Source organism: Phalaenopsis equestris, unplaced genomic scaffold (assembly GCF_001263595.1).
Source record: "Phalaenopsis equestris unplaced genomic scaffold, ASM126359v1 Scaffold000347, whole genome shotgun sequence".
In the NCBI taxonomy this organism is placed as follows: Eukaryota; Viridiplantae; Streptophyta; class Magnoliopsida; order Asparagales; family Orchidaceae; genus Phalaenopsis; species Phalaenopsis equestris.
Window position 1 is genome coordinate 1,762,093 of NW_018164789.1, and position 24,809 is coordinate 1,786,901.

The 24,809-nt window shown below is 36.5% G+C and overlaps 1 protein-coding gene across 3 annotated transcripts in view; it reads right to left on the reverse strand.

Annotated features, from left to right (window-relative positions):
- Nucleotides 1-416: 416 nt before the first annotated feature.
- LOC110026066 (carboxypeptidase SOL1) overlaps nucleotides 417-24,809 on the reverse strand; it is a 42,998-nt gene continuing 18,605 nt past the window's right edge. For 2 of the 3 annotated variants that reach the window (XM_020726849.1, XM_020726847.1), the window contains 9 exons: nucleotides 24,200-24,322; nucleotides 23,934-24,038; nucleotides 23,484-23,530; nucleotides 14,117-14,248; nucleotides 13,856-13,958; nucleotides 8,805-8,867; nucleotides 1,937-2,020; nucleotides 1,239-1,302; nucleotides 417-782 (listed from right to left, as the gene is read on the reverse strand). In XM_020726849.1, coding sequence (XP_020582508.1) covers nucleotides 487-782; nucleotides 1,239-1,302; nucleotides 1,937-2,020; nucleotides 8,805-8,867; nucleotides 13,856-13,958; nucleotides 14,117-14,248; nucleotides 23,484-23,530; nucleotides 23,934-24,038; nucleotides 24,200-24,322 — 1,017 coding nt within the window. In that variant the 3' untranslated portion in view covers nucleotides 417-486. The remainder of the gene's footprint in view (nucleotides 783-1,238; nucleotides 1,303-1,936; nucleotides 2,021-8,804; nucleotides 8,868-13,855; nucleotides 13,959-14,116; nucleotides 14,249-23,483; nucleotides 23,531-23,933; nucleotides 24,039-24,199; nucleotides 24,323-24,809) is intronic. The other variant, XM_020726848.1, reaches the window with a different exon arrangement.

A 24,809-nucleotide genomic window follows, 5' to 3' on the forward strand; every position in this document is an offset into this window, starting at 1 on the left:
CGAGTTTAGTACGACTTGTTCACAGCCCTAATCATTAACATGCGATAAAAAACGTTGATTGACTTGCAATAATGATCCAAATGCAGTCGATGTTTCCATTGATAAATAACGAAAACAGATACATTAACGATCACTAAAATTAGTTTAAAATACTCTTAATACTATTTAAATGAACAAAATTGCAACGGCTAGGTATCGAACAACATTGACGAGCTGAGTTTGTTTTTGAAGAGAAGTATACACATACCGCCCAATTCTTATGTCTTTACATCTCTAGCACATAAACTTCCTTTTTTTTTTTACATTTATGCCACTCAAATCTTTCGTATCACTACAAAAATATCATTATTTTAACTTCGAAAAAGGTGAAATACATCTTCATATGCATAGATAAGATGACACATTTGTAAAAATTGATGTTTAGGTGTTAGATATATAAATACAAAAGAATTGAGTTACATGAATGTAAATATTCCCTTTTCAAAATCACACTACCAGGGTGGGGCTCTTCTGCCCGTGTGATCGCCTTTGTTTAAAGAACTTGAAAATTGTTTTCCTCTTTAGTAGAAAACAGAAGAATAACAAGAATAAAAGGAAGATGATAGGAAAATAATACAAATTCAAACACAGAAAGCCCGAGTTAATGTGATCAATTCCGTTGAGCAACGCATGGTTTCCTGCATATTCCTCTGCCGGATCCAGTATAAAATCTAAGTTCACAGCTTCATCCTCCAGAAAAATATTTGTAGTTTTTGTTTTGAATCCAGCCATTGAAGCAGTGACTGAAAAAGACAAAGGAAGATTTAAATACATACCGCTCAATTCTCATGTATTGACATATCCAACCCCTTAAATCTTTGTAATTTTTACATTAGTTTTAAATCTTTTTTCAAATTAACCCCATGATGCGGCAGTGTCTCGCCCAAGTCACCGGATCACACATGAATTAGTTGATATCTTTAACAAGAGCTCTAAAAACTCTCCATATTTATATATTCGTAAGATATATAGGCTCTAGTTTAATCGAACTGTTATCGTACGAAACAAAATAACAAGATTTAAATATGTTAAATTTAGAAAGCAATAAATTACGAGATATAATTTTATGATGATGCTTTATAACCACTTAATTGAGCATATTCAACTTATTATCTTTCTTTTGTACTTGTCTTCTATGCTCATATATAGAGAAATAATACACATGAATTCTCTTGTAAAGCAATTTACATAGGAGTTACCTTCATAGCTTTCTCTAGGAGCTAACATGCGATGATAATCACCAAATATCCTGCCAGCATTCACCTATACAGAAAAAAAAAAAAGAAAAAACAAATTAAATCAAACTATGTCATAAGAATGCATCCATTCTTTTTAACACATTAACCGCCGATAGTTCGCTAAAGTAAAGAAGGTTGCAAATTACAACATCCTTTTCTTTTTTACCGTTCTAGCTACCATTTTAAACATTTGGTAAAACTGTGATTATTTTTTCATGGCAACTTATCAGTAAGCAAGGTAAGTCAAACAAAATTTAGCATAAATTAACTAAGTTTTACGTCAAAATGGGAGTTTGACCAACAATAATGGGTTTAAAGGTTCCTCTGATTCAAAAATAGAGCAATGACACATTCTTCATCAAAATAATTCATTGTCCATACGCACCACACAATTCTTATGAATTTACATATCTAACACTTAAACTTTGATGATTACATTTATAACACACCCTAGTGCTATAAACCTATGCATAAAAACGTTCATTTGACTACTATAAATTAGTAAAAGTGCTATTTTTATATAACGTTAAAGATTTGAGTGTTGTTAATGTAAATATTAAAGTTTAGGTGTTAGATATGTAAATGCATAAGAATTGTGTGAAATGTATGTAAATAGCCCAACAAGTTTTTGTCTGCAAATGTGTTTCAAAAGAACATACTCCATAATCAATCCCCTCGATCTTTACAGATGCTTGTAAAGGGCGACCATTGTTTGATGCGAATATCCGACCGTGAATTCCTGCCTGTAAAACGCAAATAACCCTTCTTTAAAACTAAAGAATTTCAAATACTGTCAAAATCACTACCAACATTAAAATATTAAAGCATTTACATGCATAATACACAATTCCAGTGTATTTAAATACCCAATACCTAAACTTTGGTTTTACATTTACATCACCCATATGGCCAAATCTTTCACATCACATCAAAAATACCACTATTTTAATTTTTAAAAAGTGAAATATACCTTTTCATACTTAGGTAAGATGATTTATGTGTAAAAATTGAAGTTTAGGTGTTAGATATGTAAATACGTAAGTATTGAGTGGTATGTATGTAAATTTTTCCCACTTATGAAGTACATATTTCATTGCTGGTTGCATGGGATGGGACTAATTATTAGTTTTGTCACAGGAAATACAATGAGAGAGATCAGTTTTATTAAAGATTCTACATATAAGGATCAAATGTATTTACTATATGAAGCAGACTCCAGATAAGGAAAAGAGTCTATTGTCTTCGAACACCAAATGCGTACTGCTTCCATGAACAAATAAAAATATGTACTGCATAAGTTGCTACATGGTGCTGAATGAAATGGAAAACTTACATAAAATTATCATATTTCTTCGTCTGCAATAATACAACTAAGGTCACAATTAAAAATATATTATGTAAAAATCAGGAGGGTGATTTTATTTTTTTTTTGCTATCACTAACACCAACTTCATGAAAACATCTAGTTTCCCTCCACATGTGCACACTTGCATCACTGTTGGTTGTTACCATCCATCGCAAACCAACTCCACTCTCATATAAACACCTTATATTTCGTCGTTTCACTTGCATGTAAGGCATACTTAGTGAGAGATAATTTTATAAAAGATAAAATGGCTAAAATGATCCATGGACTATTTATGGGGAGTATTATAGTCACGATTACACCAGAGTTAACCCAAAATCAATAACAAACTAATATTATTATTGAAAATCAAATAGGAAATTATAGTCAGACATGACAAGCAAACTCACACTAGGGTTCGATCCAGGGGTTGTGGTGGTCGGTTATAGGATTTGGAAGAGGTGACAAGTTGTAGTAATGATGATATGGGCCTGGGATGAAGTTTAACAATGGTTGGAGCAGTTCTTTTGGGAGTAGCAGCGAGTAAGGGGGGCTGAAGGAATACAGCATGAGATGGCGGCAACAAGGAACGGCAATTGGGAGTGATGCAGGAAGAATGGAGAGGGTGGAGGCTGCAAGAAACAACATGAGGGGAGGCTGGCCGCTGGTTCTGCAGGAGGAAAGCTAAGGATTAGCTATGGGACGTTTTATTATGTGGCTGTGGCAAGGAGGGGGAAGCTGGACAGCAGGAACTGCAGAAAGTCTATTCCGGGCGGCTGCAGCGGGGAAGGGGTGGTGATGGGGTGGAAGCAGGGCAAAGAAAGTTCAAGATAAATACCCCTTACAACCAGAGCACCAGTCGACCATTGAAGGAGAATCATCACCTCGGAACGAGATACAATCAGGGCGCCCCTCGCCCTTAGGTGGCGCCCTTAGATACAGTTCTAGACGAAAAAAAGGTCAACGACAAAGGCTATCCTGACAGAAGAACAATAAAAATCGGACTCACACCCTAAATATATATATATATTATATATATATTAAACTGAGGTAACTTGGGATTGTCCCCCACGTCAACTAGCAACAAATCCTGTGAAGGCCGACCCACTCCCTGGACCTTCCTACTTGAACCAAACGACCAATCTAAGGGTGGAAAGAAACCCAACCCACTCGAATTCCTGATGCAGGACCCATGATGGTCTTGTTCAGCCCCCCCACAACAAGTCTACATTCTTGTCAGTCTCCCGGGGTTAAGGGAACATCGACCTCATCCGTCGAAGAATACGTTTCCTCGTAATAAGGGGTCAAGTTAGACATGGTGAAGGTAGCAGAAATGTTCTAATCTTCTCTTAAAAAGTCAATCATGTAGATATTGTCATTCCAAAGCACATCGTGATAGAATAGGTATATGTCTCTTTTGACACAACCTAATCTGACATTATAGAAAGACAAGTATTCTCACAAATCAGGTCTTGATCCATCAAATATGCAAACTAGTTCACCCAGTTCTCGTGCTCGTCTGAGTATATCTGATAAAAAAGTATGTAAGGGGGATTCAACTCTGGGACAATCTATGACGGGCTGGGCAACTCTCAATAGTAACCACTAGGGAAAGGTCTTTTCTTATTCCTATTGTAGAATTTTTTTCCCCACCAAGGGATAGACAATTTTCAAATTTGTGGTTCATCCCTCTAGTTTGGTCATTTGTTTGTGGGTACACCGCTAAACTAAATTTAATATCCGAATAACTCCACATAGTCTCCCAACAATGTAACTCACAATCATCTCATTTTTGATAAGTTGTTCTACTTTCAAGGGTAACCACACAATAGATAAATTGTCAGTCGGAATGTCCCTCTTAGGTATAGACTCTTAAAACTTGCTAACTTCTAGAAACCTTGACTAATCCAATTGGAGTCTCTTTCGTGGACTCATCTTGAATCACTAGTTTATCTTGTTCATCGGTTTGAAGCCAAAGCTCATCTCTGATATCTTCATCCTTTCCTATGTCGCTATCTATTTCTTCATCCACTCCATGCTCAGTGGAGGAGCTCATCTCCTTGGTTGGGCAATCTGATTCAATATGCCCAAATTCGTGGCAATAGAAACACTTCCTGGTTGTGATAGATTTTGGAATGTGTATTAGTTCCACATGTTCCCCACTTTGAACTAGTGTCTCCTTAACTAGGATCGGCTTGGATGGTCTGCTAAGTGTATTGTTGTTGTTTGATCCTAGGTTGAACTCTACCTATAAAATGTGGCGGTCGTCTGGTGATTTTGTCTCTCAACTTTTAAAGCAAGGATCTGAACATCTTGACTGTAAAGAACTGGGAGATATTGGCGTTGTATCTCTCATTTCATCTTATCTGGTAAATTTACTCTTCCTTTATCGTTGTCAAAATAATCTTCAAGTATTCCCACCGAAAAGATGCCCTCTTCTTTAACTTGCTGACAACTAATTTCACCATTTTGTCCTGTAGGACATTTTGGCACTCAAAGACACATTCCAATGTCCAGAGCTACTCCATGAACAAATTTGGATCCCTGTAACTATAAAGATATGATAATTACTTTAAAATCCTGGATTTTCTAATATTTCATGTCAAATCTTTGAGGCAATGGTTCTTCATCTCGGGGAATCAAATAAAATTTGTGTGACCGTTGAATGGTCTCCTCTCGAACGCGGCAAACCATTGTTGCAGTTGGAGGGTTTCCATAGCAATCCTTTATAAAAGATTCCTAGACATCGCTTTGTGGATTTCTCATGAACGACATTGTGGCATTTCCTCCCAAACAGGTCTCCGACAATTGTCTTTTCGATAGCGTGGTTGGGGTTTTGGCTTGGGTAGACGAAAGAGGGTGTATAGAGATGATGTAAGGCGGGTAAGAAAATGTTTTTTTGGTCGTTTAAAAAATTAGCAAAGAGAAGGATTTTTCTATGGAGATAGGATTGGTTAGTGGTGGGTACTAGAAATCTCAAGATATGATTAAAGTTATGCTAGCTCTGATACAAAATGATACCGGAGTTAACCCAAATAACAATAAATAAAAAAATGTTATTAATGAAAAGCCGATATGCGGTTAAGACCAACACAATGAAAAAGAAAATAATAATAGACACGACACACAAACTCATACTAGGGTTCGACCCAGGGGAGATGGTGGTTGACTATGGGGTTCGAAAGCGGTGAAAAGCGGCAAGAATGATGATATGGGTGTTGGGATGAAGTATAATAGCGGTTGAGCAATTTTATCGGAGTGGTAGCGAGTAGGGGTGACTGGATAGCAGGAAAACAGCCTGAATGGCGGCAGCTAGGAACGGCGACTGAGAGCGATGCAGAAAGGTTGAGAAAGAATTGAGCCAACAAGAAATAACACAAGAGGTGGTTGGTAACTGGTTATGCTGGAGGACAACAAAGGAGCAACTACGGGACGCTATTCTATGTGGTTGCGGCAAGGAGAAAAGAGAAGAAAACAACAAAAGGAGGCTATTCCGAGCGGTTGCCGCAGGGAATGGGAGGACGGGAGTGATGGGGCTAATGTGGGGCAAGAAAAGTCAGAGATAAATACCACATCGGGAACGAGATACAGTAGGAGCACCAATCGTCGGGGCACCATTCGCACTTGGACACGGCCTTGAACAAAAAAATAGGGGATGTCGACAGTTGTCCCAACATAAACAACAAAAAACTGATGATAACACATTAAAAAACAAATATCTATAACCTAGGTTAACTTTGGATTGGCCCCCACATCAATTGGAGGCAAATCCTGTTGAGGAAGAGTTGGTTGGCTCACTGGATCTTCCCACTTGAAACACAACCATATATGTCCTAGACGAACATCCATAAGTACTGCATTCCACCACATCTGGCTCTAGAACTTATTTCTAATAAAGAACTTCATAAGACATCTTTAATAAAAAGATGATCTCATTCTCTCACTTCAACCAAGATAAGTAATACAATTGGGTGTGATTTTGTATTGTAAGGCTCAACTACATCTTTCGATAATAAGATTGCACATAAGATTGCACCAAGATAAGTTAACACCATGTTCTCACAAATACATCTTTCCATGATAAGATTGCACATATTTTCCTTCACAATACATCAGGTATGAAAGATATTGCGGAGCAACTATTGTTGATCTCAGATAGGCTTAGTTTAAAGGATCTGTCGAGCCTTTAACATCTCTCTCTCATCAATAAAAAGTTGAAATCATTCCCGCACATTCTCATTTTTCTTGTGTCTCCAATATCATTATTCACTTCTTCCACCACTGATTGCTCAATAAAAGAGATCTTACTCCTATTTGGACAATGTAATTGTATGTGCTCAAAACCATAGCAGTTGTTACACTTCTCAGTTATGAAGAACTTGGAAATGCTAGATCCACTCATCTACTCTCCACCATGGATTGATTTCTCTTCACATAGAGCCGATTTAGGTGCTTTGGCAGGTGTAACCTTGTTGCTTGATCCTAAAGTGTGGCAGCTCCTGAGTGACAATATTGCTTCTCCACCTTCAAGACTAGAGTTTGTGCGTAAGGATCAAAATAGCTACAATTGCACCGCAATTCGAACAGATAATTTTAACTCTCTAAAATACTTCTCCACCGCGCGTTTCTCTAGCTCCAACTCACATTTCAACATGAGTTGTTCAAATTCAACAAGGTATATCTCCACAAATAAATCTCTAATGCAAATTATAGAGTTTAAGGAAAAAATCCTATCAATAATGCATAAAAAGTGTTTGCATTGGATCTCTCTTTTTATTTTAAACCATGTAGTGATCTTACTTTCTCCTTTACATTGTCGGAGGGGATTTAAATTTTCCACCACAAGGAAACACTCTTCATGAGTTTGGAAGATGTTTGCACTTAAAAATTTGTTCCAAAATTTGGAGCAATTCAATGAACTCATCTAAATCTATACGATCATCAAAGCACGGCAAGTCGACCTTCACATAAAAGACCTTGCCTCTTTTCTGATATTCAATGTTAAATCATCGAAGCATTGACTTTTCATTACTTGAAACTTCTTATTGAAAGAGGTTGTTAACTTTCTCCCTCGATCCGATGAGTCACCAATATGGCAATAGGTGACCTTTCCGGTTATCTTCTTTCAAATTCAGCAAACATTAATTGTAGTTGGAGAATTGTTCTCTGCATATCCTCCATTGTGAGCTCTTGGACACCCCTTTGTGTGTTTTTCCTTGGTGGATGGTGTCTCTTCCCCTAATTAGTGTTTCAACCTAGAAAAGGAGAGGCGATTTAGTTAAGATAAGTTCTTTGATATGGTGAATTAGGTCATGCGTTCAGACTTTGGAATGGAGAAAAAATAATTCCTAAAGACTTATGGCTTGTATGGCTCTAATAGCAAATAACAGAGATTTCCAATTCCTAGTATTTGACGATTAGATCTAGCAATGAGATGTGATAAAATGGCAACAAAAAGAGAATGTGAAATTGGCAAAGATTGGAAGGTAAAAAGGTAATTTTGGCTGCTGTACGGGAAGAAGAAAGCAGGAAACACAACAAAAAATGACAATATCAGCGAGCACGATTGCCAAGGGAGATTCCCCACCTCATCATAAACAAGCTTCAGATACACCACTTACATGAGAAGAAGGATACAACAAACCTTAGGATAGAAACTCGAACAAAATGCATGAAATAAACAAAAATTTCAAAACCAGCTACATATTTACATGTTCCAAAGAAAAAAGAACCTAATTATAGTCCAAACAAAATTAAATATGAACCGTTAAAATTACTTGAAACGGTCCCCCTTGGACCGGTTTGAAACTTCTCAGGTCCACATGAGAGTGGAGGCAGGAGATCAAGCGAACTACCAACTACACAATAGCAGTACTCACAATTCTTCTCCTACAGGAGCACAGGCTAGTAATTGAACGAAACCATAACAATAGCTAGTTGTAAAGGATAGTTTGATACACTACTGCAGCGCTAAGTACTCATTCCTCAAGTGCATTACTTCAAAATTCCTTGCATAACAAGGGAAAAACATTAACTGTCTTCATCAGTGCATGAAACTAAATACAGCTAGAGATTCATTATAATGCAGATGAACACCTCAAATAACAGTTCTAACAGCATTAGAGACAGAGATGAACTTTTAAATAAACACTGAAAAATATCAGAGAATTTAAAGCATCTACCTTTACAAGACTACGAACGAGATTTAGCATGCTAATTCTGTTGTATTCAAAAAGTGTTGGCAGCTGCACGAGTAATAGAGAAGGGGAAAAAATAAAAAAGGATTCTAAAACAAGCAACCAAAATTCATCAAAACCATCAACCATTTATGTACAAATTGATACTCATTGTATATTGTAGAGACCAAGAAATGTGGTATTAGATGCATCAACTCATCTCGACAATGTATGCATAAAATTAAAGGAAGATTTACATACATGCCACTTAATTCCTCGGCATTTACATGGCTAGCCTCTAAAGTTCAACTTTTACATATATCGGCCACATTATTTATCCATGAAAATGTGTATTTCACTTTTTGAAAATTAAAATACTTGTATTTTTGTTGTGATATGAAAAATTTGGGTGGTATTAATGAAAAAAGTAAAGTTTAGGTGTTAAATATGTAAAAACATAGGAATTGGATGGTATGTATGTAAATGCCCTAAAATTAAAATTAGCAGATCTATACAAATTACATTAGCACACGAGAAAGCAGAAGAAAGGGCTTGAAAAAAAAAAAAAAAAAACACTGCTAATTTTAAGCCAATGTGAGGAAACTTTCAAGTAATTCCATTCCTCTATACTAGAAATATCAAGTATTATTAATTATGTGGATGGAGAAATATATTGCATTAGCCATGAACTTGTTAGTTCGCTTGAAAGTGGTGAGGATTGGCACTTCCCACCATTGGTAGGGAAGTCTTTTCTAAGAGAGTTCTTATATTGTTTATTGGTGGTAATTTCTATTTGCTTTTGTCAGATTCCGAGAAAGTGCAAGTTCAAGTAAAATGGCCACAATAAATGTCAAAATATAAGTATAGCACATACACCACACATACGGGTACAAATGTATTTTTACACATATTTACATGTAGAATATGTTAATAAATAAAATTCTTTTGACGTAATATATTTTATAAAAAATATTATTGGCTTTATATGAGATAAAATAATCGAATATTTTTCTAAATTATTAAAATTAAGTATAGCGTACATCTAAAACATCATACGTGAGTCTGGACACATACAAACACATATTCATGCAAACTATGTGTGTATATAATATGTGCATCTCATAAGTAATATATATATATATATATATATATCTGCACTAGAACCTATCATTGATGTAACCGGTGACAATATTTCTACTGCGTTTCTACCGCATCATTAGATTGAGCAAGTTTTTACTCTTAGTCAGGCACATGAGACTCATGATGTTCAACAGCCCACACCTGTCTGGCAATATTTGGACCAATCCACTGGTCAGATGAGCCAATCTTCGGATGAGGAATGTCAGATTTATACATCTAGGAAGAAGAAGAAGAATGAAGGTCTACTACCAAACTTGATGGATGAAACATTGATTATTTCAGGTAATGACAACAAACTTAACAATTTGTTAGCTGACTCCCGTCCTAGAACCAGAGACAAAGACAATGCTAAATTAGATCATTCGCAAACTAACTGAGTTGGCAGACTTTTGGCGATTAATTCATATGTTTACATTTTAATCTTAGTTTTTTTGGGTATGCATGTATTTCCTACATGTGTTGTATGTCGGGTGGTTAGAGTGTCAATTTGTACTCTTTCATCCAACCTATCTGTACCTTTCCTTATATTATCTCTCTCTCTCTCTCTCTCTATATATATATATATATATTAGAAAGCCCAAAAAGACTAATATATTAACTAGAGAAAGATACAGATACAATGTGTTGAAGGGCCCAAAAATGGCACCCAGTTCACACCAAAACTACAAGTGATTTTAAAACTAGAAAATACAGAAAAATACAACAGAGACATAAAGAAAAAGCCTAAAAATGCTGAAATACAAAGTATCAGGTGGCTAGAGAGCAACCCAATTTGGTTTTGTCTCTATCTCTGGTTCTAGGGAAAAAGCAAGCTAATAAGTTGGTAAGATGATTGTCATTGCCATTAATAATCAATGGTAACCAATGTATCATCCAATACCAATGTATCATCCAATATGTTCCTTAGCTGGAGTCGGCCTCCATTCTTCTTATTCCTTCTGGAATATACTTGTCATTCATCTTCCGAAGATTGACTCACCTTATCTTGATCTACTGTGTGCTGGAGATGTGCAGATTGTTGAACATTAGAAGAAGCAACATGTTGTACCGGTTGATCTGCTATTAGATCAAATGAGCACTCTCGTGTGTCTTGACATGTGAGGGAGACTTCTTCAATAACAGTGGATGGTATAAGCACAATTGGATCTGTAGTTGTAGTATGTTGTTCTTCTTCAGGAATGCGGTGTTGGGAAGAGGATTAGATTGCGTCTTCTCAACTGGGATAATAGGTGGTTGTTCTTTTGTGATATTCGGTCTTAGATGAGGATGTAAACGAGAGGATGTGAGGATGCAAACGATAGGAAATAGTAGAGTTGTGGTCAAACATACTACAACAAGAGCAATAAGGAGGGTGTGGTTCGATTTCAACATTTTGCCAATACCCGTTGTGAGTAACATAGTGTCAATCCATATCACATCTGAAGCTGGTTGAATGATATCTCTCTCAACTAACACACAAGCCACAAAGAGTATGGTGACAGCAAGCGTAGGACTATCAACCCTGAGATGCTTACCGTAAGCAGTTGCTAAGAAGTAGAAAATTTCCAAATTGAACACATGTAATTTTAACCCCAGAAATTTTATCTAAACTGGAATGATAGGGGACTCCAACTTTCGGTCGAAATCTACAATCCATTTCAGAATTTTCATATAACGGTTGTCGATCTTGATAATTTTCCAATAAAAGATACGGGTATAATCAACATCATGAGACAACTGAATCAATATGTATCGACTGTCAAGTAAACAAATATTCCAACTACCCAAACCCTTTTCGAATGATCTCCAATATTGGGTTACCATAAAGAAATTTTCTCACTAGAGCAAAACGCCAAGAGGACGCGAGAGTACTTGTTTCAACCTTTGTAAAAATAAGAGCAGGCTTCCCATTTATTTTCCCCAATTTTTTTATGAAGGTGTGATCGCCACCACCTTCAAGAGCATCGTGAAAAGATTGGGGAACATTGCAAGATTTACCTATATGAAAACCAATCTCTGATTCTGCCGACAAGTGCAGTAGCATAAGGATAACCATCTTTGCCGACAAGATTCTGTCGGACAAGAAGCAGGGAGATGTCGTCTGAAAGAAAATGCGAACAGAGCAGTGCGAACGCGACCAAGCGAGCAGAGCAACAACTTTGTCGCCAGACCGAGACTAGAGGACTGTGAAGGAGGCGTCCTGGACAGACGAGGACGTCGTCTGGAAAGAAATGTGATAACTCGGCCTGCCTCGTCGTCAGGATTGGAAGAAGGGACGCGAAGACGCGAGCACCCATCGACGAAGACCAAGTAGACGCGAGCACCCGAGCACCCGTTGACGAAGACGAAGCAAGGAACACGCGAAACCGTCAACGAGGACGAAGCAGGGAATAGAAATGGGAGATCCGTGTAGCAGAAAACTAGGGTTTCGCCTTATGGAGAACCCTAACAGAGGAGCACGAAGCCATGCCGACAATTTTATAATACATACATACATACATATATATATATACACACACACAATACATTATTTAAGTTATATTATTTTAATTACTATAATTAATATAAATAAAGCAAATGGAAGCTATTCATATTGTTCGGCTATAAAAATGGTTGGTTCGTAGACATTGCAATGTAAATGCCATGTTATCTAAAGGGAATGATAGTTGTTTATTTTTTTAACATTTTAAATTAAGGGTTTTTACATACATACCACCCAATTCCTATGTATTTACATATCTAACACTTAAACTCTGTTTTGTACATTTATGCCACCCAAATCTTTCATATCACATAAAAAATACCACTATTTTAAGTTTTAATATATATATATATAAATTGACGTTTTCGAGCTAGATATCTCAAGACATATGAATTGAGTGGTACGTATATAATTCTTCCTTTAAATTATTCATCCAAATGCCAATTTTATCCTAAATCAATGACAAATTAGTAGGTTGTGCAATATTTGGTCAAAACAGAAAAATCGAATCAAAATGGAGGTATTTAGTAGATTTAGTTCGGTTTTGAATTAACGATTTGTTTTAAAATTTTAGAATTTGGTTTTTTATTTTCATTTAGGTTTTGATCTTTTCATTAACCCAAATAAAGCAAAAAAATCAAATAAAAATAGGATCGGAAAATTAAATTCATTTCAACCTACTCCATGTAGTACGCCTCCACCATTTCGTCAATCTCACGGTCCATTAGAAGAAAGCCATGGTGAGGATAATATCTCAAAATAGAACCACATTTTTTATTAATTTTAGATCCAATACAAATTTTTAGTAATTTTATGTACAATACAAAATTTTAGTTTGCTCAAAACAAAACTGATTGAATCAAATTACAATTCGGTACGGTTTGGATCAATCTCAACTAAGGTCCTGTTGGTTCAATTTTCTGGATTTTCACTTGATTTGATCAATTTGTGAACCGGTTGGCCCAACAAATTGATTGTACCTTTTTAGTTTTCATTGATATGTGATACGCCCCAGACCAAAATCAGCGAGCAAACCACAATTTGATCATACAATCAGCTTCGTCATTTCCTTGAATGGAACTTGGTGGAGGGAAACTTATTCTAAGGGCATTTTGAACTGTTTTGAGTCAATCTCAATACTTAATACTAGCTCAAAATAATGAGATTGACCCTAAAAGTCACATGAAAAGCTTTCCCCTACTATTTCATGTCAAAATAAACGATAAAATTGATGATTGGACCAAATTTACTTAGATTTTATGAATTAGGTGACTAAATTGAAGGCGTGAGTAAGTACTGGACTACAATTAACACACCTAAAAACTCTGTGGATCATTTTGGCATTAATCATTAATTTTTTTGGAGCATCCTTTTAACAATCAAAAGAATGAAGTTAAAATTTGCCACAAGAATAAAACAAAGAGCTGAATTCTAAAAATTAGATCAATAACAACACCTCATCAGCTTTAGGCCATTTTTCATCACTTATCTCTAATGTCAACTCCAAACAGCCACCATTTATGTAATTCCAGTCTTGCATGCCACCATAAATAGGATACCTGCAAACTAATAGTAATAAAATAAACAAGCATCCATAATTATGATACTCATACAAAAAAAAAATTTAATGATAAAAAACATACAAAATGAGGATACAGGCAATACTAATTAAGTCATCAAAGAAGAATAGAAATGGAAGTGGGTTCCCTTTTCATACCAAAGTGCGCCATTTACAATCCCTCCTTCAAACTCTTTACTTGAGGACATGTTATAATGGGAGCGGCTATACACACTTGCCATGTAGCGGAATGTCTTGTCATCAGGACATGCAAAATATTCCTTCCTAGAACTGAAGATTTCATTGTTAAAACAAGCAAATATAACAGATATTTGTAGGAATCAAATAATCAGAGAGATACATGAATCTTTCTCAATTAGGAAAATGTCACTGGTTATAAAAAAATCTTAAAGCACATGAAACATGCCATTTTTCTTTGCATGTATGCATACAAAATACATTATTTGCAGTTCGCAAAGCATCACATCCAACTAAAGCGAGAGAACATAGCATAACAAAAGGAAAGACTCTCTGAAACTAAACAAACATTGGTAAATAGATATGATTACATGAAAATACAAGAAAACATACGGAAAGTTACATAGATACCACACAATTCATGTATTTACATATCTACTATCAAAAGTTTGATATTTACATTTATTGCACTTTGGTGTCGTAAACCTATGCATAAAAAGCTGTATTTCACTTTTAAAAATGTAGTGATGATGACAATTTTTATGTGATGATAAAAATTTGAGTGGTATGCATGTAAATATAAAATGTTTAATTATTAGACATGCAAATACATAAGAATTGTGGTATGTACGTAAATGCCCCAAAAATATATGAGGGGGCGCGTGATCTAATCATCTACCTTATCAGCTTGCTAGGGAAAAAGAGTTTGCAAAAGCTAAAGCCACAACTGTAAGGCATGAAATTTGATCTTAATCATATAGTCTCTTCTAAAAGAGTGTTGCTTGTTCATTCTCTCTTGAATAGTATGAGTTATCCAACCCTATCTTAAGAGTTTGGTTGGTTCAGAAGGGACAACTAAGTACCTCTTGTCACTCTTGATGATAGAGAAAGTGAATACAGCATTCACATCACTAATCTTGAGGTTGTTAGCCTTGATCTACTTCCCTCACCCAAATGAGTTGTTATTGATGAAGCCATTAGGATTCATAAGCCTCTTGAATCTAGCCAATAATCCCAGAAGCTCTTGGAAGGTGCTAATAATTGCCATGAAGAGGTATCGACTAGTTGCTTAGAAAAATTAGGACCTTTCTTTGTAAGTTTCCTCAAGAGTATAAATAAGAGAGTTCAAGAGTAGTTGTTCCTCATGTATATTAGGTTCAATTTAATCAAATTTCTCTTTGTGTCGGGATTTGTTTTGATTGTGGTAAACTCCTATAGTTAATTACCTCTCTCACTTCCAGGAGAACAGTCTTGGCTAATAAGGGTCCATGAGATCAGTTTTACTAATTAGGTATAGAGTGAATTAATGAGAAATAAATGGGGGAATGGAAATAAACCCACTCCAGATTCTTTGCTTCCACTATAGAATCTTTCCACTATCTCACGTATACCGATGTATCTAACCATCCGTCCAACATCAAAGAGTTGTAAGTCACGTTTCTGAAGCCTGCTTGGCAACTTTGGTTCAGGTATCACAAGCAAATGAGATGAAACTAGGTCTAAAAGACATACTTTCAATTTTAACATCAACTCCTTCGCTGAAAGAAGATTGGCCGCACCAACTTTATTGAACGGTTTAACGGCACAGAGCATTGCATTTAAGGTTCAGAAGTACTAGACCTGACTGCAATAACTCAAATGTATAGTGTGAAAATCAGTTATTCATTAGTTTTAATTTTACTTGCAATATGCTAAGATGGGTGGGATTTTATTTGGCATAATTTTTATTGGTGGCTTGATTTTGATTGGTGGAATTGCTAGCATAAAAAATGGTTTGCATTTAGGTTAGGTCGGGGTTTAAATCTATTAGAAGGCACTTATTAATTGGGATAAGGCTTGCATATAGAAAGCCCAAATTAATTGAGATAGTATTTACATTTTATAAAAGGCCCATAAGTTGGACTTACAACCTCAATAAAGACGAAGGTCCAATGATGGATCTTACAGTTTTACCTTATATGTAAGGTGATCCAATGGTTTTCATTTCTAGACTTGACTTATGCCTAATATTTCAAATTAGCTTGATTTCAAGTTTATGAATTACTAGTTGTGAGTAGCTCAAGAGACCATTCTTACAATATGAACCTTCGGTATGCTTGCACGTCAGAATTATAACTCAAATATTAGAATCTATCCAAAAGTGAGCTTTATGACCTCACCCTATAGGCAAAACATCCTGATTAGTGGGTCATGCAATGTCGTTTTGTAGTCAAAGCAACCTAATTGATAAAACTCATTGATTTTGATTTTCAAATTAGCATATAATTTAGCATGTATATTGAACTAATGACTGACCAAGATCGTTGACTTAAATTGAGAGATTAGAAGATAAAAGTCAACTCTTGGTTTATTTATTTGATCCATTGGGTTAGCATTACGCTCTTGAATTGAGACCTGTGGTATTATGATAATTTGGTTCTTGAGTAACCAATTCCGTGATATATTATTTAGGGAGGGCATAAAAGTCTTCTTGGGTTGCCTCAAACATACTAAAATCCCTCAAGTTAACCTAAAGATCATTTAGCTTTCAAGAGAGTACTTGTACAAATTTTGAGGCATTCATGTAACCATCTATTCATTAGCAGCATTATTCATGTTTATGCTTCATTTATAGATACTTAATAGGTTGAACCATTGAACACCTTTTAAAGCATGCTTTTTGAGGCAAATTAAAGTGCTCTATTACATGAAGTTTGTTTTATCATATGTTTCTTTAGCAGAAGGTCAATGTATTTACACTTGGAATATATGGATTGTTGTAAACGTTTAAAACCTGTATCTTTTTTTTTTTTTTACTGACGAGTTCGGGAGTAAAGCCACTTCACATTTTTTAATCACGTTTAGAGACTTGGTTCAATTTAGTACTTCATTAAAAAATCAAAGGATTCATAAGTTTTGCGGCTCAAATTCATGCAAACAGTACATACAATCAGCCGTGAAAGCATTTTCAATATGAATGCACCATGATTGTCAATGGCCAAACAGTTCAAATACTTAAGAAATCAAAAAAAATTATTGAAAATTTAATGATTTAGGTATAGATTAAGTAAATGTAAGCTAGAAGAGTTGAGCAAAGGCACAAGCTTGGTGCCATTAATGTTTTTTTTTTTTTTTTTTTTTAATGCTTGTTGTAAAATTCTTCTTAAACGCCAAAGATGGATTGAAAAGTGAGCTAAGAAATGATTATCACCTGCTTTAATCTTTGAAGCCTTGATATCAATAAGGTTATAAGACTCACCCTAATAGATATCGTAATGGGGTGAGACATGATTTGTCAGAGGAAATGGCTGCAAGGTTCACTTTGGTAGATGTTATAGTGGGGTGAGGCATAATTCACAGCATGGAGGTTTGATACATGCAGTGATCAAACTCGCAACATAGAGAAAATCTCCTGATAAATTTTTTCTGATTTTTTTCAATGTTAAGAAGGCCCCGAAACTCATCCCAGCATAAGCCAAAATGGCTTGAGACATGACTTCAACCATAGAAAATGGCTCCAAGGCTCATCCCAACAAATATCATGGTAGAGTCGAGCATGTTTCAAACGATGGAGGTTTAAGACAAGCTCTAAATAAATTCCAAACGAACATCTCCCTGAAACTTCCATTTTATTTTTATGTCAAGAAGGCAACAAGGCTCACATTGGTCGATGTAGTAGTAGATTGAATTCCAATTTACACCTTAAACTATAAGAAATGGTACAAGGCTCACCCTGGCAGACGCATAATGAGTTGAGGCCTGATTCACACCATGAAGAATCAAAAGAGAGGGAGTTTTAATTAAAATATGCCTACTATGGCCAGTATGACTGGTATCTTGCACAAGCAATTCGTCGTGTTAGAAACATACTAGTGACAAATGATGAGCTTGTACAAAGAGGTCAAGTGGAAAGTTGTTAGGCTGCAAAATCGTGGATATGGTGTTATGCAAAGAGTGCCACTCCTGCAAAGGAACTATCTAATGTATCAGGTCTTCCCATCACCCTAAGTAACCTGTATTTGGGCAGTAACCAAGCCACGATGAGCGACATTAACCGCCCCGTTATAATAAAAAAGAAGTTGGGTGCAATACAGAGCACATGGTGAAAAGCCTTTACGTCAAACATGCCAAACAAAAGGCATGCATGGATGTTTCAAGGAGTTCATTGCACCAAAAAAGCACAAAATATTAAGCAAATAAATTCCTTATCTTGTCAAAAAAGCTGTGCATAGGAATCATGTGCAATTACGTCGTGAGATACTTGTGATGAAATAAATAATTTAAAAGAAAGAGAAAGAGAGGGACTATAAAACGAGCTGGCCTTGAAGGAGTGGTGATTAGGGTGAGATTGATTGAGTAAGAAAAGTGAGATGAGGAATCAAGCCAAAGATTTAATACAGAATTCAAAATAATTAATACAGAAATCTGTATATTAATATTCTAATACTCTCCCTCAAGTTGAATCAAGTTGAAACATAGATGTCAATCATGTTCAACTTGAATTTGAAATCATCGAACAGTAGCAGGGAAGGTTCTTTGTGAGAATATCTGGTAGTTGGTTTAGGGTTTAGGGTTTAGGGCACAAACGGAACACAAATTTCCCCGGACTCGAGCTTTTCCTTAATGAAGTGATGGTTAATCTCAACATGATTGGTGCGATCATGCTGGACCGGGGTGTGAGCAATGCTAATGGCAAACTTGTTATCACAAAATAACTGTAGATGAGCGGAGACTGTCATACGTAATTCGTGAAACATGATGCGTAACCACAGAGCTTCATAAATTCTCAGGGACATGGACCGAAATTCGGCTTCTGCACTGAGCAACTACATACAACTTCTTGCTTTTCCATGAGATTAGGTTTCCCCACACAAATGAGCAATATCACGAGGTAGATCGCCAATCATGGACGGACCCAATCCAAGCTTCGTCTGTGTAAATTGTAATAGAACGAGAGGTAGGGCGAGAAAAGAACAAACCTAAACTCGATGTGTCTTTGAAATAGTGGAGAATCCGTTGGACAGCTTGTAGGTGATGTTTATAAGGATCATGCATAAATTGACTATCATAACTGCGCGACATATGACGGGGCGTGTATGGGCAAGATCGATGAGTTTCCCCACAAGGCGTTGGTGGTGACTCTTGTTTACAAGGACTGCATTGGGAATATTAAGAAGTTTGGGATCCATCTGGACAGTCACTGGTTTGCACAGGAGAAGACTGTTCTCTGTCAAAAGGTCAATCACATATTTCCACTGAAACAGACAAATACCCTGTGATTACCAAGCAACTTCCATGCATAAGAAGTACCGGAGAGATTCCAAGCTTTCATTTCAAAAGAAGCAGCAAAAATGTCTTTCAAAGACTCCAATAATGATAGATCATTACCTGTGAGAACAATATCGTTAACATAGACAAAAAGGATAGTTATCTGGTCGTTGGAGAAATGTCGGAAGAAGAGAGTGTAGTTTGATTGAGCCTGAGTGAATTCATGGCTTCTCACCACCTTTGTGAATTTCTCAAACTATGCTCGTGGTGAATGCTTCAATCCATTGAGGGATTTTTGCAGTCTACATACTTGCCATAGGGAGGAAGTGGGAAGAGAAATGAATACCTCCTCTGTAAGATCATCATTCAGAAATGCATTCTTAACATCAAACTGAAATAAGGGTCACACCAAGGGATAAGAGGACCCGAATGGTGTTTATTTAGCAATTGAAGCAGATGTTTTTTTCATAGTCAACTCAATAAGTCTATGAGTACATTTGGCGACCAACCGTGCCTAGTTGAGTTCGAAGGATTCATTAGATTTGAACTAGATGTTAAAAATCCATCGGGATCCAATTGTTTTCTTGCCTCGAGGAAGATCAACAATGTCCCAATTATGATTCCGCTGAAGGACATTCATCTCCTCCATGAAGGCAGCTCTTCAGGTTGAATCTACTAAGGCAACCTCAATAGTAGATGGAAGCCAATGATTGGTCAGAGTCTCAGTAAATGTTTTATAGGTTTGTAATAATCTGCGAAGAAAGACATAATTTGTCATGGGATAAATAGAGTCTGTCAGATTGTATACCTTACTAGAGGAATTGACTTCCTCGTTTGAAGTAGGAGTGTTGGGGATGTCGTCCAAAGGGGATTCAGGGTCTAGTAAGGGGTTAGCGAGCTCCATAATAAGTGCATCAGAACGAGTGTGTCGAGTGCAGACACGGAGACTGGGAGGATGTGCTGGTGGAACCAAAGAGACAGAGGGTTACTTGGTGGTAGGAGAAGCGAGCGGAACCAAGGGACAGAGGGTTCTTCGATGGTAGGTGACGTTGGAGGAACATCCACAGGGGTAGGGTAAGGAATAGTGTTCAAGAACTCTAGCTCCACCTCACTGGAGGTCAAGTTAGGAAAGTAGAGAACACTTTCAAAAAACGAAACATCATCACTCACATAGACCTTATTTGTGGTAGGTTCAAGGCACTAATATCCCTTTAGAGTGGCAGAGTATACGAGGAAAACACATTTTATGGACCTGTGATCAAGTTCACTCCGAGTTGGAGCCGTGTTCCGAACAAAGGTTGTGCATCCAAAAATTTTGGGATCTAAAATGGAGAAAACCTGATTGTTAGGAAAGCACGATCTCAAGGCGGTTAAAGGGGTAAGGGAGTTGTGGATTTTTTAGGGAACTCTATTGATGAGATAAATGACGATAAAAATGACATCATTCCAGAAACATTTTAAGACATTAAAGTGAAACATAATGAATCAAGTAACGTCGATTAGATGCGATTTTTCTTCTCAGTTATCTAATTTTATTGAGGAGTGTCGATACACAAGCTATGATGTAAGATGTCATTTCTTATCAAGATTTCTCCTAATATAGAATTAAAAAATTCACGACCATTGGCAGTCCAAAGAACTTGAATAGAAGTTTTCAATTGGGTCAAAAGGGTGTAAAAATTTTTAAAAGTTACAGCAACTTCAGATTTATCTTTTAAAATATAGACTCGCATCATTTGAGTATGATCATCAATCAAAGTAAGGAACCACTATTTATTGTTGTAGCTAGGAGTGTGAGAGGGTGACCCTCATAAGTAACTGTGAATAAGAGAAAAATGACAATCCTTAAAAGACATTCTCCTTTAAGGATTCTCCTTAAATGACAATCCTAAAAGACACAGATATTAGAGAAAAAATGAGCAACGCAATCAATGTCCTATTCAACTTGTTGACAGATAAAAGGTTACACTTCAACAGAGGTACATGTAGCACAGATTCAATAGTTAGACCTGTTGTTAAAACAACATACCCTTTACCAGCAATAAAACTTTGGGACAAGTCAACAAAATCTTTTCTTGAGCAAAAATATGTCGAGAAGGCTTGAGAGCTTCCAGTCATGTAATCGATCGCACCTGAATCAATGATCCATGAACTAAAATGGGCAAAAGAAGTGATACCATAGGATTGATACCATGACGAACGTGGAGGTCGACGAGCCGGAAGAGAGTGGACTAGATCCAAACAGCTTGATTAAGTGTTCCATTTGACTTTTAAGAAAATTGGAGGATTCCAAATTGTTTTGGGTAGAGGCCGACCAAACTGTGTTGGATTTAGAAGCTATGGCGAGACCCTTGGCACTGAAAGATTTGCCCGAAGGTTTGAAAGCAAGTTTCCCATGGAGCTTCCAACATTTATCACGAGTGTGGTTTGGTTTGTGACAGTAATCACAAGTAGCGTGAGCAGCCCGAAGTTGAGCACTATTTGAGACCAAGGCGGATGCTTCGACAGACAGAGTGGACGCACCAAGCATGACAAGTCTCAGACTCTCTTCACAATGAATCTCAGTGAAAGCATCGCGACTAGAAGGAAGAGAATCTCGACCAAGGATACGACCCCGGACTTTGTCAAGATTTTTATTGAGTCCTGCCAAAAATTGGAATATGCAGTCATAATACAGATCACATTTCATCCATAACGCAATTAGATCATTGCAGTATTAGGTCACGGTCCTCGATTCTTATTTTGTCTCACTAATTTTTTTAGATACCTCATAGAGTTAGCTAGAATTCCCTACATCTGAATAGGTATCATGGACTGTCGTCTAGAGGGCACTAGCGGAATGAACATTAATGATCATCCAATAGAAGTCTCTATGTAGTTGATCAGTCACGACATGATCATAAAATTCTCCACTTCCGAAACTCCATATGTTGAGTCAATATTTGGAGGTTGCCGAATCTTACCAATGAGATGATTAAATTTCCCACGTTCTTTGATGAACAAAGACACAGATTGAGACCATTAGAGAAAGTTATTGTCATTTAGTTTATGTGTAGTAATCAATAAGTTCATGTTGTTTTCTTATCCTCTAGTCTGCAAAAAAACGAAAAAAAACGAAGGTTGGAATTGATCCTCCGGTGGAATCAAGAACAACTTCTAATGACGGCTCAATGTTGGAGGAGTTCGTTGTGACTCCGATTGAGCCAAATGAGATGTTAGGTTGTTGAGACATTGTAAAGTTCCGGGTGCTTGGAAGAATATTGCCTTCGAAAACACCAGCCGGGAAGATCGGGTCGGGTGGAAAGAAAAATAGGTCGGTGGAAGGATATCCAGCGGCTGAAAAAAGACAGCCGACAGTTGGAAGGACTGCTGAAAGGAGAACCTGCAGGGAGGCCAGCGCTTGGAAGGCTGAGATGAGCGGTTGGTAGGCCTGCAGAGAGGCTGGCAAGAAGGAGTGCCAGAAGAACAACCTGCAGATTTCTGAGATTAGCGGCTGGAACGAGAACCTGCAGGTGGCCGGCTACAAGAACCTGCAGATTTTTTAGATCAGGCGTGAGCCTGCGGGTGGTTTGCAGCAGGAATCCTGCAGGGAAAGGCCTGCAAGAACCATGGCTCTGATGCCATGTTAGAATAGAACCCAAGGTGAATCTTATTGATACAAAGAGGGGTATAAATATCCATTACAAAATATACTAATAAGGAAACAAATAAAAACATAATAAAAGAAAAAAAAAAGTAAATAAAAGAAAATCAAAGCAATTAATTCAGAAATTTGCATATTAATATTCTAGTATTCTAATATAAATTCTCCGCTTCTTAAAACCACCTTAGCATTGAACATTTTTAGCTTCTCATCATTGCAACAAAACGAAGTTATAATATATGCTATAGCATACAGTGGCTAATCGTGTGGACATAAGGAAATACTGCATTTCATAAAAGCAAACAGTACAGAGATTCATTGTAGCAGCTGATTAAACAGCAAACAAATAATAATGAAGCGTGATAGCAAAGCCAGTAAGCATCAACAGTCCAGAAAGTAGCTACGCTACATACAAGATAGTCTATGTATAACAACTACCTTCCGTCTTGAGCACCATCCCAAGGATAATTTGCGACAAGTGCACCCTGGAGTGGAAAATATAACAAAATTATATCTAAGGACCCAGATAACTTATACCTAACTTCCTAACTTCCAGAATAAAAAAAACCCAGGTAACCCATCATTTTAATGTTATTAATTAATAAATATTTTTAGAAATGTTAAGTAGTCAAAAAATGGTATGGAAGGTTAAGAAGAAAAAAGGGCCCTTGGCAAGCTTTACAGAAGTATAAACAGTACACCAACGTGGATATTTAGCAGATGATATAAACGATATTATTTGTTTTGTTTCCTTCAAACACGAAATTAATAATTACAAATATATTAATAATACTGAATAGAGAAAAAAACACTCATTGAAATGCTGATGTGCACTAAAAAGGAACAGATTTAGCAAATAATATCCAAACTTCAAACAAATCATATTACCCCATGTAAACTTGCAGAGGCTGTAAATTGTCGTCCTTCCACCCATTTTATAATTGCTTTTGTTTCAGGTTGCCGCTCGGCCAACACATCATTCAAAGGGTAAAACTGCGCCCATTTGTTAAGTCAGACAACTAGTTATAAATTAAATTTTTAATGCATATAGGGTATAAATTATGTAGAAGACAACCAGATGCAAATATGATCATTTCTAATCTGAAAACATGAGGTGCAAATGAAGCACAATGATAAAACAAGTAAATACTCACCTGATCAGGAAAATCTCTATTCAAATCCACATTATTTGCGTTGCCACGTCTCCTCATAGCAAATCCATCAGGATTCATAGATGGGAGAATGTGAAGATGGACATTTTTTACAATCAATGTTGCCTGTGTATTGAAGAAAAACAGCCCAGACAACGAGGAGGAACTTTCAGATATATAGGCCATATGCGTGAGTGCATGCGTATAATAACAAAAAGTTTTTGGCATTTTTTCTTTTTTTGGCTTAAGTAAAGCTTTTTTTCTTTTTTTTATAATGTTGTTGATAGCATTGTTTTTCAATTTTCATGAACGATGTGATAATAAAGATAGCAAACTTCTCTAACATAGAATGCAAGAGTACTCTGGAGGAATACAGAACATTTCAACAGCTAATATATGATACAACGCTGACTCATTTTCAAGTACAAAAACTAACTCAAACAAGATTGATAGAGGTAATAGCGAAAGATTATTTTTCTCCTAAGCATAAGTGTAGATGACTGCAAAAAAATAGAGAGTTAAAAAATTGCGGTAGCAGATGTTTTGAGAAATGCTGAAGCTAGTGAGCTGCAATTAAAGCACAAGTCCTCATCACTAACTAAAGTATCATTTC